The sequence below is a fragment of the Bubalus bubalis genome, chromosome 4 (genome assembly GCF_019923935.1).
Source record: "Bubalus bubalis isolate 160015118507 breed Murrah chromosome 4, NDDB_SH_1, whole genome shotgun sequence".
NCBI lineage: Eukaryota > Metazoa > Chordata > Mammalia > Artiodactyla > Bovidae > Bubalus > Bubalus bubalis.
The window spans coordinates 77625036-77646924 of record NC_059160.1 but is presented as its reverse complement, the minus strand read 5'-3'; the positions used below and the strand labels follow the sequence as shown (position 1 = coordinate 77646924).

At 36.9% G+C, this 21889-nt stretch overlaps 1 protein-coding gene across 2 annotated transcripts in view; it reads left to right on the top strand.

Moving 5' to 3' along the window:
• PTPRR (protein tyrosine phosphatase receptor type R) overlaps positions 1-21889 on the top strand; it is a 268902-nt gene that overhangs the window by 15448 nt on the left and 231565 nt on the right. Inside the window, exon 2 of one of the 2 annotated variants that reach the window (XM_006058411.4) lies at positions 10764-11062. In XM_006058411.4, coding sequence (XP_006058473.2) covers positions 10764-11062 — 299 coding nt within the window. Of the gene's footprint in view, positions 1-10763; positions 11063-21889 lie in introns of those variants that run through there. The other variant, XM_006058412.4, reaches the window with a different exon arrangement.

The window sequence follows — 21889 nt, the reverse complement described above, 5'->3', positions numbered from 1 at the left end:
ATTTCTAATCTGGTTGTAGACCTGTAATACAAGAACCACCTTCATTTTCTGATGAGAAAACAGGCTCAGAGAGGTTGAAGACCGTAACTCAAGTTCTGATAGACGGGGTGTGGTGGTTGTTAAAGATACAATCTAGGTCTCTTATCTCTTAAACCACTGCTTTTTTTTTTTTTTTTTAAGCATGTTTCTTTCCTTTCTCAGTTCTATTAATTGGCATTTTCTAAATAAACTTTTACTGGTACTTATGTATTTTTAACTTTTCCTGAGAGGCATTTACAAATCAAATGAGAACCTTGTCATAGCTCATGTAGAAATTCCCAAGGGATTTCCTTGATGTTATCTATTTGCATCTCCTTTCTAGAGAAGAAAGTGCTGGCAATCTTTGAAAAACAACGATTGTCCTTTTACAAAATAATCAGAAAACAAAGTTGCCCTTTTTTGATTGTTCACTTTTTCAGGTCTCTTTGGTGACCACTGTTTCATCCTTTGTTCCTTTCCCAACTGACAATGATTTGCTGCTGCTGCTAAGTCGCTTCAGTCGTGTGACCCCATAGACGGCAGCCCACCAGGCTCCCCCGTCCTTGGGATTCTCCAGGCAAGAACACTGGAGTGGGTTACCATTTCCTTCTCCAATGCAGGAAAGTGAAAAGTGAAAGTGAAGTCGCTCAGTCGTGTCCGACCCTCAGCGACCCCATGGACTGCAGCCTTCCAGGCTCCTCCATCCATGGGATTTTCCAGGCAAGAGTACTGGAGTGGGGTGCCATTGCCTTCTCCAGACAATGATTTAAACAGCTGCAATCCATAGGATTTATTCTGAGAGGGTGTATGTGAGATCATTCTACCTTATACATCCAGAGTTACCAAAGTTGAATTTGAAATAATGAATCATAATGTACATAATCATAAAATCACATTGTGATTTTACATATTTTCTCTTTCCTTTTTTATGGATCTCTTCAGAGATTATCAGGGTCATATCCAGAATGAAATTTCAATTGTGGAATTTTATGACCATCAAAACTGGTTATTGTCCCGTAAATGCCATTCCTATGATAAACGTACTTTTATTTTAAATGCAGTTAAGTATCTTTGACAAGCTAGTCACTGTTCTTTGAGGGAGCTCTGTCCCTTAGAAATTGAAAAAATTGTCACTGAGCTCTCAGTGAAGATGAGGAATCTTATTACTTATCTCATATCTACTTTCTTTTTCATTCCTTACAAGAAGTTTTTTCAGTCCTTCTCAATTCTCCTGGAACCTCCAATCTTCGCTCTCTCATCCTCTCTTATGAGATAGCTTCATCTCCTTCATGGATAGAATAGAAACTGTCCCAAGAAAACTTGCTCAACTTCCACTGCCAAATCCATCAGTTAACATCCTTCATCTTCCTGCCTCTCCTGTATCCCCATATTATAATGGAAGAAATCCCTCCCTCCAATCCAAGGCTCATCCCCCTGACTGTACTCTGGATCCCAACTCCTCCAGTCTTCTGGGGAGGCTCAGTCTACTGATTATTCCCTCTGTTTTTTCTTTTAGTGATATTTCCAACCACTCCTTCTCAACTAGCTCTTTCCCTTTAAGGATTAGATGTACTCTGCTGCTGCTGTTAAGTCATTTCAGTCATGTCCGACTCTGTGCGACCCCAGAGACGGCAGCCCACCAGGCTCCACTGTCCCTGGGATTCTCCAGGCAAGAACACTGGAGCGGGTTACCATTTCCTTCTCCAATGCATGAAAGTGAAAAGTGAAAGTGAAGTCGCTCAATCGTGTCCGACTCTCTCAGACCTCTCCTACAGTGAAAAAAAAAAATCCCTCAACCCTACTTTCCCTTCCTGTTAATACACTGCTACTCTCTTATCCCACTGAAGTTTGTTGCAAGAGTTGTTATACATGTTATTTCTCATTTATCTCCCACTTGATCCTCAATCCAATTACGTCTAGCTTTCTTCCCCCTCAACTCTGAAATTACTTTCTGTACATTTATCAATCATTTGTGAATGAGATAGATAAACATTTAGTGATGAGAAAAGATGTTTTGATACAGTATTGAGTGAAAAAGGTAGCTTACAAAGCATAATATAGCATAATCTATTGCCTTTATTTGGAGTATAGTGCAATGAATTTTAACTTATCTATAGATTTATGTAATCATATTGTATACATAAAAGTTCAGTCACTCCAAAGAACTCCTTCATTCTACTCCCCCTGCTTCACAACTGATAACCTAATAACCATTGATCTAGTTTTTTCTTTTCAGTATTAGTTTTTGCTTTTCAAGAATGTTCTATAAATGGACTTTCTGCAAGTGTCTTCCTTTCCTCAGCCTAATGCCTTTGAGAGTAATCCAAATTGTTTTGCAGATCAATACTTCATTTTTTTAAAATTGATGAGCAATGTTCCATTGTATAGATGTATCGGTTTGCTTTCTATTCATCAATCGAAGGACATTTGAGTTGATTCCACTTTAGAGCAATTATGCATAGAGTTGCTGCAAAAGTTTGTTTACTATCTGAGTATCATTAGTATTTTTCATTTTAGCAATTCTAAGAGGTATGTAGTGTTATCATATCACAGTTTTAATATGCATTTCATTACTGGGGTAATATTCATGTGCCTCTGCCATTCGTGTATCTTTGATTTTGTGTCTGTTCAAATCTTTAGCCTAGTTTTAAATTGGTTTGTTTTGTTTTCCTACTGTTAAATTTCTTGAGTTCTTTATTTTTTCTTATTACAAGTCCCTTGTTGGATACGTGATTTGCAATTACTTTTTGCCACTCTTCAGCTTGCTGTTTCATTCTCTTGCTGCTGCTGCTGCTAAGTTGCTTCAGTCGTGTCCGACTCTGTGCAACCCCATAGATGGCAGCCCACTAGGCTCCTCTGTCCCTGGGATTCTCCAGGCAAGAATACTGGAGTGGGTTGCCATTTCCTTCTCCAATGCATAGAAGTGAAAAGTGAAAGTGAAGTTGCTGAGTTGTGCCCGACTCTTAGTGACCCCATGGGCTAGAGCCTAAAAGGCTCCTCCGTCCATGGAATTTTCCAGGCAAGAGTACTGGAGTGGGGTGCCATTGCCTTCTTAACAGTGTCTTAAACAGAGCAAAAGTTTTTCTGTTTCAATCCAGTCCAATTGATCAATTCTTTTTCTCTTATGGATTGTGATTTTGGTGACATCTCTAAGAATTTTCTGCCTAACCCTAGTTATAAAGATTTTCTCCTGTATTTTCTTCTAGAAGTTTCATAGTTTTATATTATATATTTGGATCTGTGAACTTTATTAAGATCATTTCTATGAAGTTTGTATAGAGATTCATTTTGTTGCAAATGGATGTCTGATTGTTCCAATATGATTTTGAAAAAACTATCCTTTATTGTTTTTACATCTTTATAAAAAATCAAATGGTGACATTTTCTCTGGATCTGTTTTAATTAATTAATTAATTAATTTTAATTGGAGACTAATTGCTTTACATTATTGTGGTGGTTTTTGCCATGCATCAATCTGTTTTTGAACTCTGTTTTGTCTCATTATCTACCTCTTTCTTTGCTAATACTCCACTATGTTGATTACTGTAGCTTTATCGTAAGTCCTAGAATAGGAGAGTAATAGTCTGTCACCTTTATTCTTCATTTAAAATTGTTTATTCTACTTTAGAATCAATCTATTATATGTGTAGAATTTTGCTTGAATTTTTATTGTCGTTGGGGATAATGAAATCTTCATTATATAAAGCCTTCCAATTCATGAACACAGTATGTCTATTCAGTTCTTCTTGTTTTACTTTCTCAGCATTTTGTAGTTTTCAGTATATATATTTTGTTAGAATTATACCTAAGTATTTTATTTTTTGTAACTGTTGTAAATATTTTTTAAAATTCAGTTTTCAGTTGTGCATTGCTAGCTTGTAGAAATGCCATTGATTTCATAGGTTAATATTACAGTCTATTCACTTGCTAAATTCACCTGTTGTATCAAAATTTTGATGAGTTCCTTGGGATTTTATACATAGACAATCATCCTTTCCACAAATAGAACAATTTTATTTTTTCTTCTCCACTATGTGTGCCTTTTACTTCTTTTCTTTGTTTACTGGCAATAAATAGGACTTTCATTCAGTAGAGTGTTGTATAAGAGTGGTCATTGTCTTGTTCTCTGTTCTTAAGAGAAGGAAGGTAAACCTATTGTTAGCTGTGAGTTTTTGTGTAGGTGTCTTTTACAAGTTTGAAGAAGTTCCCTTCTATTTCTGGTTTGCTTATTTTTTTTCACTGTAAGTTGATATGAATTTTATCAAATGCTCTTTCTGCATCACTTGGTATGATAATATGATTTTCCTTCATTAGACTGTCAATATGATGGATTAGGTTGATTGCTTTTTAAATATTAAAGCAGCCTTACATTCCCAGGATAAGCCTTACTTGGTTATGTATTATCTTTTATATTTCTGCATTCAATTTGCTAATATGCTCTTGAGGATTTTTACGTATATATTCACGAGCAATATTTGGTCTTTAGTTTTCTTTTTTAGTAGGGTCTCTTTCTGGTTTTGTTATCAGAGTAATTTTGGCCTCATAAAGTGCTTTGAGGAGTGTTCCTTTTTCTTCTATTTTCTGGGAGAGGTTATGTATAAATGAAGTTAATTTTGTCTTTAAGTGTTTCAATTTGCCAGTGAAACCATTTGGTCTTGAAGATTTCTTTTCCATAAGAAAACTTAAGTAGGAATTCAATTTCCTTTATAATTTTAGGACAATTTAGGTAACATATTTCATCTTGTGTGAGTTCCATTATTTTCTAGGGTTTGAATTGGTCATGTCATCTAAGTTGTTAAATGTAGATGCAAAGAGTTGTACACATTTATTTTCTCATTATCCTTTTCATGTCTGCTGGGTATATAGTGATATTCTTTCTTTCATCTGATGTTGGCAATCTGTGTCTTCTCTGTTTGTCAGTTTTGCTAGAGCTTTATCAATTTATTGATGTTTTCAAAGAATAAACTTTTGTTTCATTGATTTTCTTTATTGTTTCCTATTTTCAATATAATTATTTCTCATTTTAACTTCTTAATTTCTTTTCCTCTGCATTCTTTACATTTATTTTGCTCTTTTTTTTTCTGGTTTCCTAAAGTAGAGGCTTAGATTATTGATTTGAGACCTCTCTTCTTTTCTAATACAAACATTTATGCTGTAAGCTTTCCTCTAGGCACTGCTTCGACTGCATCTCACAAATTATGGTGTTGTATTTTCTCCTGGAGCTATCCTTGTCTATACTCTGGTGTACACTGTGGGTTGGCTAGAGAATACTGGAGGCAGGGAGAAATGGTAAACTTACTGCCGGTGTTGTGCAATTTTGAATTCTGTTCTTCATCCCTAATTGCTCTGCTACTGTTTATTTCCCAGAGTCCTCAGAAAGCTGTTTTATGCATTTTGTTTAGATTTTATAGCTCTGTTTATTATAGTTAACAAGGCAGAGTGAGTCTTACCCAGACTCAGAATCTTCCTTAACCTTTTAAGTCCTTAAAAATTACTTTATTTTTGTTTAAAGACTCAACAGTGGAGGATGGTTAGCTTTGTATTTCTAATGCTATACCCAGAGCTTTTGCATGTTGAGTCTGACGCTCTGAATATCCAGGGTCAGCTGTCCATTGATGAATTTTAGGTCAGTAAATCCTATGCAAGTGTTCAGAGTTGTTTCAACTCTCAGACTGTCAGTGACACTGGACACTGCCAATCCCAGACTCCTTGGTACACTCTTTCCACGACTTCCATACTTCCACAGTCTCTAATTTTTCTTCTTCTCCGGCCAAACATTCCTTTAATGTGGCTTCTTCTGGATCTTTGCTGTAGACTCATAGTTTTTCTCATTCCACAAGGCAGACTCATCATTCTGGCACTCACTTTTCCTTGAGTATGCTTATGGTTTTTCAGTATTTATCTTTAGTCCAGCACTTTCTCCTGGGTTCCATATAAATGTAATTTCTTTCTAGATGTTTCTGTTTCTATATATTGTAGGCACTACAGAATCACATTTCCCTGTCTCAATAAAGGACACCCTTATACGTTGAATAGCCAGCTAGAAATATTCTTAAATATCCACTGTTAGTTCCTTCCTACAACATTAACTCAATTACTGAATTTATTCCTTTTTATTTTTGCATCAATCCCCATATCTTAAGGCTTCCGGAATTCACCTCTGCTTTGTCTTCCTACTGCCTGCCACCTTGTCTGGGCTATTCTACTGTCTTCTAAAATATTTTACCCAGTTCATTTGCACTTACTTTTGCTTCCTCCCAGTCCATTTTATTGTACAGCCAGAGTGATCTCTGAGAAATATAAAATTTACATTATCACTTCCCTCTCTAAATTTTATAAAATGTTCAATTGCCTAATGTTTCATTTCTTAAATGCTATTAAAGGTATTTTGCAATGTACCATGTTATCCTCAAAAATCACTCAGTCTCTTGGCATTAGTTTCCTATCACTGCATAACAAACTGCTATAAAATTTAGCAAATTAAAACAATACATATTTAGTATTTCTTGGTTTCTGTGAGGCAGAAATTTGGCCATGGCTTACTGGAGACTTCCGCTTCAAGGTCTCTCATTAGGCTTCAGTTAAAGTGTTGGCCTGAGCTAGGCTCCTAGGTGAAGGCTCACCTGAGGACAGATTTGCTTCCAAGCTTATTTACATGATTGCTGACAGGATTCAGTTCCTTAATCGTTGTTGCAACTGAGAGCCTCAGTTCTTCCTTGGATTTTGGCTAGAAGCCTCCTTCTTCACGTGGACCTCTCCAACAACTTGCTTCATCAAAGTCAAAAGGAGTCTCCTAGCAGCACAGAAGTCATCTTTTTTTAGCCGAATCACAGAAAGGACATCCCATCACAAGCGAGGTCTCACTCACTCTTAATGAGCATGAATGCCAGTAGGTATGGGTCTTAGAGTCCCAAAGGAACCTTCTTTTTCTAATTTCCTCTCTTAATTTCTCTGTGCTGCTTTCTGAATTATTACCTAAACTTTTCCAACTTACCAATTCTCTATTCAGTGGTGTCTAGTCTACTGTTTAACCCACATATTGCATTTCTTCAGTTATGATATTTTTCATTTCTATGATTTTCACTTGAATTGAAACATGCCAGTTCTCTTTTCCTCAAATCCCTTATTCTTGTTTTCTTTTCTATTTGGATGTTTTAATTAACTTATTTTGAAGCCCCCTTCAATTTTCTCTTTCATTTTTTCTTTCTTAGTTAAGAATCTACCCACTTCTCCATCTTCTGACCATCTCTCATGGCAGTAATCCCTATGTGCTTTGTAATTTTTTTAAGTCTATAAGTATGTCTTCAGTGGGACTTACCTTACTTGGAAACACATGGAAATTCCATTTATATTCAAGTTTCTAGAGACATCACTATAAGATTGATTTTTCAGTTGCTCCTAAGACCTTATAATACATACAGGTTCTAAAACATTTTCTTTCTTAATCTTCTAGGAACTACTCTTCCTTGGTTTTCCTCCTTCTTTACTACCATTCCTTCTCATTTGTCATTGTTGGCTCTATTTCATTCAGCTTCTTGACTCTAAATATTGTAATTCTACCATGAGCTCTGTCCTATATACTCTTCTCTTTTCCAGGAATCTCCAGTCACTTGGCTTTAAATTTTATCCATACTGGATGATTCACAAATCTGTCTCTCTCCAACCATGAAGTATATACTTATTAAATTTCTAATTCAACATCTACACTTTGATCTTTAATAGGCATCTGAATCTTAAAATTTCCAAAATGTTTACCTGAATATATTAATAATGTTGAAGTGAAGAGGTAACATTTGAAGACAAAAAAATAAAATTTATCCCAAAGTTAGGACCACTAACTCAGTGGTCCTCAACTTCAGAGTTGTAATGTGAGAAAATTTTGATTAGAAATCCAGATTTGTAAGCTACCTTTTCAAAGAGTCTGCTATGGTAGTTCTCAGCTAAGATATGGAGATCTAAGTCTTAATATCCCAGGTAATTTTGATGCAGGGATCTAAGCACAACACTTTGAAAAACTTTTTCTTTCCTAATGTCTTTGGTAGGGTTCCTAATAGTGATGCCAACTTGGTTCTCATTACTCAGGGACAAGGCAGGGCTGAGTCTTTTCACATATACAACTGGATAGGGCTGGAAATTCTAGTTGTGTTTCAATTGCACTTAAAATTAGATTTTTTTCATCTTTCTCTGTAGGCCTATTTTCGTACAAGAGACCTTATTAGTTGGACTCACCTATTCTATTTTTTGGGGATTGATATCACATGTTGTATGTTTAGCCACCCAGTCATGTCCAACTCTTTGCGACCCTTTGTACCATAGCCTGCCAGGCTCCTCTGTCCATGGGATTTTTCAGGCAAGAACACTGGAGTGAGTTGCCATTTCCTTCTCAGGATTGAACCTGCATCTCCTGTGTCTTCTGCAGGTGGATTCTTTACCCACTGAGTCATCAGGGAAACCTGATATATAAAAAGAAAGATTGAAGATAAATGTCTCAGCTCTTCATTAATTTTTCCCCTTCTCATAAATCTGCGTTTTCTGATCTTCTGAGTTGCTTCTTTTTCTTAGTGAAACTCTTCACCATCCCCTACCATGTTTGTTTGTTTTTTCCTTTTTCCTCTTCCCAAATATTGCAAGGACTTCCAGTCTTTTTTGCATGTTAATTTTTTAATTAACATGCCTATTTCTATAGCACTATCTTGTCAGATAGGGTTATAATCCCTCTTTTTGGTAGGAGAACCAATCCCTCAGGTGAGAAACCAAATTCATTCAAGTGTGCAGTATGCCTTTCTGAAACAAGGGACCATCTTTAAGTGAGGCATGTTTACAAAGTCAGCTAAGATAAAAATAGTATCTCCATTCTGTTTCTTAACCTTAAGGTGACCACTCCGTTGTTGCTCTTTACAATGTCAGACTCAGTCCTCTAACAGGGGAGGGAGGAAACTGTTCACCTATAGTATGGAAATACTGTAGGACAGTGGCCCCAGCCTTTTTGGTGCCAGGGATCAGTTTCATGGAAGAGAGTTTTTCCATGGACAGGCCTGATAGGGGATGGTTTGGTGATGGTTCAAGTGCATTACAGTTATTGTGTACTTTATATCTGTTATTGTTACATCAGCTCTACTTTATATCATCAAATATTAGATCCTGGAGGCTGGGGGCCCCTACTGTAGGACATTACAATATAATTTATTAAATCACTTTTAGTAAAATTTAAACAAACATTTGTGGTCAGAAAGTTAATATATCTCTAAAATATTTTATCACCATTCTCCATTAATAAAACACAGCAAGAATATTAACAGTGAAGGACCATATTCATTTATATATGTTCCTAATGACAGTGTCATTTCCAAATCTGAGGAATTCCTACTTCATTCAGAGAAACAAAGTTTATACTTATTTCAAGGTCATACTGTCTAATCATCAATGTTGGTGAATGGTTGTAGTAAATTGATTTCTTTTTCTAAAAAGTTAGTCTATTCAGCATGCTGAGGATTGAAGACATGAGGACTAGTTTCTATTACTGTCTCAGAATTCACATAGAATTTAATTGTGATTGGAATGATCTAAAAGCCTAAAGGCACTGGGACCCAATGGTTTCCAAACAATTACATCATGGTAAATGCAGTTGAGCTTACTGAAAAAAAAATAACCTGTCTTCTTATCCCTAAGTGAGAGTTGAGAGCATATTGGTAAAATAACATTACTGAAAGTGCTGTAAATATATGCTGGTCACAGAGGCTTCATGGGGGGGAAAGCTATAAAAACTAGCAATTTCTCTACTATAAATATTTGGTAAGAATTCAAGGCACCCCAGAATTCTTATAAAAAGAGGGAAGTCATCTTCTGGGGAGAGCATTTTTACAGCTTATTGTTGCCATAGGCATCCTGAGGGAAAAATCTGTGGTGCCTAGGTTGCCAGGCACAAGGTGGATGGCATTATTATGTTGTGATCTGTTCAATCTGCTTGTCGTCTTATATAGAAGATCTTATTTGCTTTTCTAATTTGCATGTGACCTAGTGATACTCTTTAGACTTACATGTATCTGTTATCTGTTTCCTTCTGTGGCCAATGATAAAAAGAATAAAAGAGCTATTCAAGTCAATGGATATTTACCTAACAGACAAAATAAAAGAGAATGTATTACTTTATCGGGATGTCCATATTACTTAGTAAGAAGGGGAGAATGGATATTATACAACTGGGAGTTGCTACCACAATGAGTATACTCAGACTTCTGCCCTTAGTCAGCTTCAAATAGTCTACAAGCATTAAAAATTACACATAATTGATTATAAAATATCAGCAGGATAAAAGAAGTATGAAATAAGAATTGTATGAAATGCTATTGATTAAAGGGAGGAAAGCTTGAATATGATATAAAGGGTTGTCATTTGAGGAATAGGTAGGACATCCAGGAAGAGTTGATCAACAAGGTGTTAGAGCCATGCATTTAGATAAAGGAGGAAATTCCTGACTAAAAGATGTATTAGAATATCTGAAATATAAGACTTTTTCAAACTATACCCACTTCTGTGTACCCAAAACCTCTGACATGCCTCCATGCCACCAAGTGTGTTCTCTTTATTGGGGATAATGGAGTAGGGATGAAAATGGAGAGTAACTGATCTAAATCCTTCACAAGTCTTAAAGCTTTCTAAGAACAGGTAATTCTCTTTATCAGATAATCTATTCAGCTCAGTGAAGAAGGTCTTTGATTTTTGCTTCTTCTTCTTCCCCCTTTCAGGATGCCTTGCAAGAAATAATGATCACTTCTTGGCAATTCGTCAGAAGAAGAGTGGGAAGCCAGCATTCATTTATCACCACTCACAAGACATTGAGAAGAGCCTGGATATAGCTCCACAAAAGATACACAAACATAACTACCATTCCTCTTCTGAAGCTCAAATAGGCAGACACCACCAAATTGTTAATTCAGCATTTCCTAAACCCGCATATGACCCATCTCTCAATCTGTTGGCCATGGCTGGTCAAGACCTTGAAGTGGAAAACCGCCCAGTCCCAGCAGCAAATGTGATTGTGGTGGTAAGTATTGCATTTAACTGATGCTGATGCTTTCCTCTGTGGTTGATGCTTTCAAACAAATGAAACCTAATGGTGACGAGTTATCACTGGATCTCAATGACTATTTACCATAGCATTTCTTATTCTCTGGTGTTTCCTTTTTGTTAATTGATTATTATCTGTTGGCTTCCTCTTGAATGTAGGCCCATAAAATAAGAAACTCTGTCTGTATCTTCTCTGCACAGCCCAATGCAAGGTGCACAGTAGGTGCTTAATAATTTGAACAAAAAATTGTATCAGGAAGTCTTTACTTATGTTGGTTCATATCCTGCAGTTTTGGATCATATCCTGAGCTTAGCCTCCTGCTTTCTGTGATAATTTGCTCTAAGTAGATTGGCTTGAGTCTCAGTTTATATATATAAATTGTTGTTGTTGTTGTTGCTTAGTTGTTAAGTCATGTCCGACTCTTTTGCGACCCCATGGACTGTAGCCCACCATGCTCCTCTGTCCATGGGACTTTGCAGGCAATACTGGAGTGGGTTGCTGTTTCCTTCTCCAGGGGGTCTTCCCAACTTAGGGATCAAATCTGCATCTCATGCATTGGCAGGTGGATTCCACCACTGAGCCACCAGGAAAGCCCATATATATACATAGTATTTATTAAAGATCTTCTGGTCACTTGACTCAAATGGTAAGAAATGAAAGGACCCTGAAAGGGAAGAAGTGATGATGAAGGAGGGGAATTCTCTAACTGGAGTAGATAAAGTGGTTGGGAAGTAATTGATGGATAATATTCCTAATATCAGTGAACAAGCATCACCTTTTATTAATCAAGGTGATGCAGTGGGTCCATTGTTTGCATTCTTAGGATTTGTAACCTAGACCAGAGGGTCCCAATTTCTGGAAGTATCATAAACTTATGCTAAGGTTGACAGAGCATTTGGACTACAGTCCCTCTCAAATTTAAAATTACAATAGGAGGATTCACATTAAAACAACAAAGCAGTAGCTAAATGAGTGTTGATCACATTTCTGTCTCCAAATATAACCAAGTATGTTGACTTTTAAGATGATTCAATGAAACCATGTTTGCATTTTGGCAACCTCTCTATAAGCCTAATGTAATGAAAATTAATAACCTTTTTTTCCTTTTCTTTACTTTTTTATCTACCACATATATGACAACTAAGTATGGAGAATCAAAGATCCATTCATTGATGTTTTCAACTAGCATGCACTTAATATTTATTATGATCCAGCCATCATTTTGAGTATCTAGAAATGCCCATCATTTGAGGTATCTACAAGTGAAATGGAGTCTTTTGTTTTGGTTGGGAAATGTCTGGGAGGAATGTTGGTAACCAAAAAAAAATCATAAATTGAGAACATAATATGAGCTTTTGTTAAGGAAAAAAATGTGGGTCATTTTGCTGCTTGAAAAACTCAGACAAATTTTCTGCACTTACATGAGTAACAGATGTTCTGAAGGTAAAAGCCATGCACTGTGTCTATTGAGTGAAGACAAATGATATTAATGTTGCTGTATCTCTATATGCCTGTGCTAATGCTCGGACTCAGGAGAGATATTTCCTCTAGTGACCATCATACACTCATCATTATCAACTCTTAAAGTCACTATGAATTACTGATCAAGAGGTTTGTTCTATCTTCTGATGTCATGCACTGTCAAGTTAATTTAATATTATGGAGGATAAAAGGCATCAGTGAGGAATTCTGGCAGGTCATTTCACTTTTAGTCCATCTGTGGTTTGGAGATTCATGAAGAAGCTATGCTTTTTCTTTGGGGTGATGATGACATGGAGGCAATAGGCAGTTTTGCTGCATTAGCCTTCACTAACCTCTCTTGGTCTAGACTCTAACCATTCTGTGGCTCTGATAGCTGGCAACAACAATTACTAGTGCTAATGTTTCCTGTAATCCACTTACATTACTTAGGCACATGATGATTTACTAGGAAAACCAGGGAAGAAGGGTTATTTTTAAATAAATCAATAATTTTCAGCTTGCTCAAAAAGCAGAGTGTCAACATTTAATCAACTATCAGCTGGTTTGATGGTTCATTCTATACAGAAAGGAGAGTTAGGAATGGAACATACGTAGTGAAAGGGAGATATTTCAGCTGCTAAATGACTTAGGTGGAGTAATTGGTATGTGTTTGCACACGTGTGTGTGTGTATGTGTATAGAAAATATTGCAGTGATACCAAAGAATTATTTTGTGGCTTAATTTATACCAAAATGAGTAGTATCAATAATATTCATTTCCTAAATTGGGGAAAATTATTGCAGTCTTTTTCAGCCAGGGTAAAAACCTACTCCCAACTTCCAAAATATACATGTAAATAACTTTTAAGACTTCCTAGCTTAGAGGAGAGATCACTTGTTTCTTTCTCTCTCACTTATTCCTGACGTCTTTAAGACCATGAATTTTAAAATAAAAAATTTAACAAGGACTTGAAAGTTGCATGTATCCTTCTTATTTTCCTGATTCCTGTTGTTGGCACTAACCCAAATGATTTTTTTTCCTTTTTGTCTTTCCTTTATAATCAGGAAAATCTGTAGTTTATTTATTCCAGGGAGAGGACGGCACAATTAAAATGTTTATCCTAAAGCATGCTAACTATGTTCCAGAAGCTCAATTAAGAAGCTGTTCCAATTTTTATACAAAGAAAAAATATGAATGTCCTCAAGATCAAGGCTGTGGTAGGAGTTAAAAAAAAAAAAATGGCTCTAGCCAAACATGTGCTGAGAATTCCATCAATATACATCAGGTCACAAGGCTACCATGTTAAGAAAGAGGGAAGTCAGGGTGTGAGAGAAAATGGAAGCGTAGAAGAAGACGCAAGCTTTTTCAGTTCAGCAAGTTCAGCATAGATTGCTGAGTGAAGAAGGCTTTAGCTTGGGCAAAATATGAGAAGACTGGGGAATAGGAAGGTTTTGGAATATAAAGGGTGGGGATTATATAGTAAGATTATGGCTTACTCCACAGAATGGATTTGAGAGAAGGAAAAGGGATAGGAGGAGGAGGAAGAGAAGGGGATGAAGAAGGAAAGGGGAGGAGAGAGGACAGGAGAGGAAGGAGGGGAGAAAAGGAGGGGAGGGAGGGAAAGGAGAAGGAGAAGAAAGGAGAAGATATAGCAGCAGTTCTTGGGGCAGTGGGAAGACTTTTGTAAGCACATAAGACCATGGAGAGTCTCCAGGAGCCCAAGATGGTCTCTATGGGATTCCTAGAATCCAGAAGCTTCTTGTCTCACTCACCACTCACCCAGACCATTACCCAGACTATCAACTAAATTAAGTTACTTACTTCATCCGTGAACAGTTTGTGGCCAGCTAATAAAATAAGGCACATTATCTCAAACTAAAACCATATGCCTCACCCGTAGAACATCCCTAAAAATCCACCATCTGTTTACAAGAGGGGAGGTTACCTGAATAAAAATTGGGACACTATTAACAAGTAAAGGCAGAGTAGATGCCAGAGAGCAGCTAAATGTATGCGAAAGCAGAAGATCTGCACTTCAGTTTTTATTAAGACATGATAGTGCCTTCAAGAAATAATGAGGCTATGACAGCTTACAACTTGTCCTCAAGAATATGGTTCTTGTACCAAAAAATATATGACTAAAGTCACACTGACAGTAGCCCAAACAAGCAGCAAAAACACTCTGATATAGGATAAAATTAAATAAAGGTGCTTGGGCTATGTCCTAACACTCAGACTTTTTGCCTATGAGGACTATGATTTAGCGCAATCTTTTGGACCCAGGATATTTTATCCCAAGAAAGTTCTGAACTTGTGAAAACCACTCTAGCCTGTATACTTCTTGATGCGTGTATGCATACTCGGTCCCTCAGTAGTGTCCAAGTCTTTTGCGACCCCATAAACTGTAACCTGACAGGCTCCTCTCTCCATGGAATTCTCCAGGCAAGAGTACTGGAGTGGGTTGCCATTTCCTCCACCAGGGGGTCTTCCTAACCCAGGGATCAAACCCGTGTCTCTTGTGTCTCTTGGGTTGGCAGTTAGATTCCTTACCACTATCACCATCTGAGAAGCCCATACTTCTTGATGTTGCTGCTGCTGCTGCTAAGTCACTTCAGTCGTGTCCGACTGTGTGTGACCCCATAGACAGCAGCCCGCCAGGCTCCTCCGTCCCTGGGATTCTCCAGGCAAGAATACTGGAGTGGGTTGCCATTTCCATCTCCATACCTCTTGATAGTGACTGCTTATATGGTGGGGACCAAGATGGCTGCATTCATGCGTAGGCTAAGTGATTGCAGACAGTGGAGTGATGGTCATTGTGGGCAAGGTCACGGAAGGTGGGAAGCAAATGCAGACTTTGGGAAAATTACGAATTATTGTGTGTCAAGCATATTCAGGGTCTGATAGTAAGTACCAAGTCCAAAATATTAAATAGATGCAAGACATAAGCCTAATGCAATGTAATGTCTTCCAATGCAGTCTTGAGAACTAGTCCCAAGTTCCTAAAGAAAATGAATATAAAAAACCTCAAAGAAAAATCTCTACCATTGTTTTTTAATGTTGAGCTTTTGTTACTTTATTTTTAACTGAGGGATAATTGCATTACAATATTATGTTGGTTTCTGCCATACATCAACATTAATCAGCCATAGATATACATATGTCCCCTCCATCTTGAGCCTCCCTCCCACCTCCCACCCCCCACCCCATCCCACTCCTCTAGTTTGTTACAGACCCTGGTTTGAGTTCCTTGAGTCATACAGCATATTTTTACCAACTGTCTATTTTATATATGGTAGTGCTGTGCTGTGCTGTGTGTGCTCAGTGGTGTCCAACTCTTTGCACCCCATGGACTGTAGCTCACCAGGCTCCTTTGTCCATGGAATTTTCCAGGCAAGAATACTGGAGTGGGTTGCCATTTCCTTCTCCAGGTGATCTTCCCAGACAAGGGATTGAAACCATGTCTCCTACATTTCCTGCATTGGCCGGCAGATTCTTTACCAATGAGCCACTGGGAAGGCCAAAATGTAGTTACATATAGTTAATATAGTATGTTTTATATTATGTGACTTTTAATGAAATAAATTTTTTTAAAAAATGGGTTGCTAGGTCTTATGTGCCTTTTTATGGATAAAACTGCAGAGGGCTTAAAATCACTGGGGACTGTCTTGGAGCTTGGGTGCCACAATCTTCAAAGCAAAATTGAAGAATCTTTTTATTACGCTATTGCTTATTACATACTTCTACCTATAAACTTCTGGGAACATGACATATAAACTTCAGGAAAGGTAGCTGTGTGCTAAAACCATATTACTGCAGAAATTGCATCATATATTGTAAAAGGGGAAGAAACTGTGTCAATAAAGTATCTTTGAGCCTTAAAAACACCCTCATGATTGGTGGCAATTTACAGGCAAAAAACTCAAAACCCTAAATCAAGGTTTCTCCAAGTTATACAATTACTAAAAGGTGCTACAGGCAAAATTCAAATTTGTCTGACTTTAAAACTCAAACATTTTCGTTTTTAACAGAAGTTATTTGGTTTGCTTTGGGAAAGTACTGTAAATTTTCCTAATAGAGAATGTGACTTTATGAATTACATTTTATTTAAGCTAATGATAATATTAATTTTTATACTCTGAAAATACATTCATTGATAGCTAGATGTTCATGTTGGAGCCAGAGGTTAAAAGGTAAAAGATCCACTCCACAGATAATAATATAAAATGAATTATAACGTAACATTCGATTTTAAGAACGTTTAGTAAAAGAAATTCTGCAGTCTACTTCAGATATTTAGTTAACTTTTTATTCTTTTCTGAAACAAAAGCCTTCATATTAAACTATAAGATCTTCTTACATAATCGCCTTTCTTTTAAAATCCCAAACATTTGCATTTTGGAAAGCTTTGTGCCTAGATTCTCCAGATATCATTGTACCCCTGCAAAATCATCTTGAAGAAGAAATTCCATTCTCGAGGTTGGCACCCTGACAGGCACAGCTGTCACCATCTGTTGCTTTTCTCCATTTCTAGCTACTAAAGCAGCAAGGAGAATGCTGGAACACACTTTGGAAATGACAGAGGTCGAGCTTAGGCAACGTCTATGTGAGGTTTCAACACTGGGCCACTCAGTACATCTGTTTGTTTTGGATCATTTAGACCCAACATTAGAATGATGGGAAGTCTTACAGGAACTGATTTAATTATCATACTAATTGGACATTGGATATTTAGTAATGTTTTTGTTTTAACTCCAGAAATAATATATTTTCATAGCGTTTCAGAATATTTAGAAATATAGAGAAGGAAAAAGAAGAAGTAAAAATAATCCTTAGCAGATAACAGTGTTGTCTTGATATATGTATCTATCTATATGATCTTTTCAATATATATGGATATAGATCTTTTTTTATCAAATATGCAATCAAGATTGAGGGCAGGAAGAGAAGGGGACGACAGAGGATGAGATGGATGGATGGCATCACTGACTCAATGGACGTGAGTCTGAGTGAACTCCGGGAGTTGGTGATGGACAGGGAGGCCTGGCTGCTGCAATTCATGGGGTCGCAAAGAGTTGGACACGACTGAGCTACTGAACTGAACTGAACTGAACTGAAGATTTTGTCAAATTTTTTTGCTTAGTTTATATTGCATAAACTATGAAATTCCATCATATATCTTCATATTATTAACTGTACAACATTATTTTTGTTGTTGTTGTTGTTCAGTCACTCAGTTATGTCTGACTCTTTGCAACTCCATGGACTGCAGCATGCCAGGCTTCCCTGTCCTTCACTATCGCCCGGAGCTTACTCAACCTCTTGTCCATTGAGTTGATTATGCCATCCAATCATCTCATCCTCTGTCATCCCCTTCTCTTCCTACCCTCAATCTTTCCTGGGCCTGCTAAAAATTCCATTGTGTAATAGATTTCACAGTTTTTATGTATTGATGTATATCCCCAATACATTCAGTAAGTTAGACAAAAGGAGAAATAAATGTTGAGTATATCAAATATAGCACTTGTTTCCATTGCAACTGCCTCCTTAATAATCTTGAGAGAATTTTCAGAGTTTATCTTAAGGGAAACTGCTTTCTTTATGAACTCTATATATAATTGTAATATAGGATTGGTTTTTTTCCACTTGGCCAAATTATGTGTTCCATAGACCTTAAATCTTAAGCAAGGGAAATATTTAAAGCAGTCAATGAAGTTAGCAGGACAAAAACAAAAGGATATCTTGTTAAGAACATATTAAAAAATATTGTTTCAGGACTTTTCATTGAGGAAGATGGAAAGTGCTGAGTCTCATTGTGTTGAAACCTAAAAACTCTTTTCGTCAGTCCAAAATTTTCAGTAATGTAAAAACAAATAGAATCTGCAGATGAACAAAGAGATTTATATTTTCTTTTGAGCAAATATTTACTTGTCAGGTCTCTCTCTAAGAATTGCCCTTTGGTTTTCCAGTTGTTAAGAACTGTGCTCTTGCCCTCTCTGGGAGTTACTTAGTCCCTTTTTCTTTCTTTCTTTGTTTCTCTCTAATGATAAATACCTATATATCATGCTTATTTGTGTGTTTGTTTTGTTTTACTGTACAATGCTTTATTTAAAATCTAACTGCTGATGGATAATTCAACTGGGCTTTCTGGGCATCTGGCCTTGCCAGTGAATAATGAGATTGGCCCCATTTAGCAAATGAGTTAGTTCTTTCACCATGATCCCTGTAACTCAGATGGTGGAAGCAATTTGTTCCTTTCTCTTGTTTTAAGAAAACATAAGAGTTAAAAGTCTCTGGAAGGTTGTCACCTTGAGCGACGTTATGAAGCTTACTCATTGGTAACTCTTATCTTTAGCAACTGAGCACAGCACAGCTGCTGCTTCATTCTGTGGGTGACCACATGGCCACCAGGGAATCAATGGTCATTGTCCCCTGCCCTTTGATCCATTCCCCCCTCCCCACAAACCACATGTTTTTGTGAACCAGGACTGAAATGAAAAATCCCACTTTTCTTTTAGATTTTTTTTTTTAATGTGGACCATTTCCAAAGTTTTTATTGAATTTGTTACAATATTGCTTCTGTTGCTTATGTTCTGGTTTTTTGGTCAACAGGCATGTGTAATCCTAGCTCCCCAACCAAGGATTGAACCCCCCCAACACACATACCTCACACTGGAAGGCAAAGTCTTAACCACTAGACCGCCAGGAAAGTGTCGTAAATCCCACTTTTAACATCAAAATGCAAAGGAAAAAAATCTTCCTCTGTTACTCCTCTACTCTTCACATTCTCAGTACTCTGGTTATGATATTTCTGGCCACCATATCTTAGGAGAGGGCAGGTTTTCCACACCAAGCAATTCTGCAACACCAGCTGGGTGTCCTCCAATTTAATTCAGTTCAGACACTCTCTACTTGGAGAGAGCATCAGATCCTATAAAAGTTCAGGTGCCAATCACAAATCCAGGTTGTTACCTGTGTTTTGATCAACTGTCTGTGAATTTTTCTTTGAACCCTTTATTGGGTTTGATCAGTTTGCTGGAGTGGCTCATAGAGCTCAGTATGACATTTTATTTAGCAGATTACCAGTTTATTATAAAAAGATATAACTTGCGAAAAGGCAACTGGAAAGATGCAAAGGGCAAGGTATGTGGGAAGAAATGTAGAGCTTCCCTGCCCTCTCTGGGTGCACTGTTCTCCAAGCACCAATCTCTCTGAACCCTTTTCTTTGGGGTTTCTATAGAGACTTCCTTACGTGAGCATGACTGACTAATTCACTGGTCATGGGTAATTGATTGAACCTCCTAGCCTCTCTCCCTGTCCCAGAGGTTTGGGAATTGGACTGAAAGTTCTATCCTTCTCTCCCTGAGGTTATTTCTTCTGGAACCTGCCTTCATCTTTGGAGGGATGGGTGGTCTAAAAGTAACCTCACTAATGTAAACCCAGGTGTGGTTTATATGAAGAACAAAATATACACATTTCACATTTATAACTTGAGTTAGTTCAGGAACTGGAGACAAAACTAAATAGTGTAACAAAAGATGTTTCTGCTGCTCTTATATAGGAAACTGTAAGGGTGCCAGGAACTGTGGATGAAGACCAAATTACTTTTTCTTATTATAAATCACAATATCACATCACCTTAGCCATTTATCATTGCACTTTCATCTTGTACTTTATACATTTTTCCAAATTTTCTTTTTGAAGAGTGAAAGTACAACCCAGCCAGTATTCATATCCCAAGTTGCTCTTTCCTTACCTATCTGCTGTATTTGGACCATATGAATCCAGAAAAATAAACCAAGAGGAACTCATCAACTTTACATCTTTCAATTTAGCCTGTGTTTTCATATAATTTAGTCATTTAACTGAAACAGTAAGTTAGCAACAGAAACTTCAATGAAATAAGAAGAAAAAGACCCACTTTTGAGGGCTAGGACAGATGTTCACAGTTCCTAAGACTGCAGGAAAGACGTGTTTGTGAGATTTGTCTGCCCTTTTTCTTCTGGAAATGGCAGTCACACGATACAAATTCCAAGAGAGCTGGAGAGAACACTGATATACACATCAAGATAATCATGGCTAAGAGTCTTAATCCCAGATTTCCTGGATTGCATTTATGAATGTCATTCAATTATTTTGAATATCTTGGGGTTCTGTATGTTTGTGTGTCTGTAGTTCAAAAAGGCCTCTGATTTTCTCATGCTTTCATTATTGACCTAGGGAAGCTGCACGGTTTAAGAGTTTGTCTATTTTTCCTGCCTGAAAGCATGGCAACTAGAATTAGGTCTTTAACCAGAACAAGTTATTATAACATGTTGGTTTATTGTGCTTTAAGCCATCAAGTTGCTTAGAGCTGGTCTGTATTTTAAATAGAAAGTATTGAGCAACAAATGACAAAATTTGTATGAAATGGGCCTCTGTGCAAATTCTTTGAATTTAGACTTTTAGAAATCAGCGGTCTTCTTTTTATGGGCAAATAAATGTTTCAAAATTTCTTCAAGTATGACAGGTGACGGTATCATCTTTATACTCTTTATATCATTTTATAAAAATATATCATTTTTATTAAAAAATGTAATTTTTAAAATTATAAGATCAAATTAATTAAATCAAATCTATGATAAGCTGGATTATGAAGAACAGCCAGTTACAGAAAGTGATGTATTTCTCATAACTATTATAGTATAGGTAAGTCATGGAGACAAGAGAAGAGTATGCAGTATCTGGAAGGAAATGAGAATAAGCAGGGGTAACTGGATCCTCAGATATGCAAAAGGTTTGAATGAACACCTAATGCTTGCTCCTTGAAATATTCATTCATTCAAAAAAATCACTGAGTACCTCCTATGGCCTAGGCAGTAAAGTAGGCTCTGGAAATGCAAGAGTTGGCAAGGTAAACAGTATCTTTACAGCTGTGTAGCTCGCATTCTGATATGAGAAAAACAATAAAAACCAGTGAGCAATTGAACATATTTCAGATGGTGATAAATACAGTGAATAAAACAAAATGAAGTTACATGTCAGGGAGAGAGTGGTGAGACTAGACTGGACTGGATATTTAGGGGTTCTTTTGTATATCCAGAAATACTTAGGGATTGGATCAAAGTATAGCTCCCAAATGGAAGTTGCATGTTAGAAGCATAACTTTGGAGTCAGCAGAATGGGGTTGGAATCCCAAATTAGGTACTTATTAATTGTTTTTCCTTTGGTGACTTAACATCTCTGTATTTCACTTTCCTCATTTGTAAAAAATCGATGCTAACAATACCCATCTTACGGAATTCATGTGGGAATTGAGTGAGATAAAACATTCAAAGCACTTTACGTCATGTCTGACACATAGTA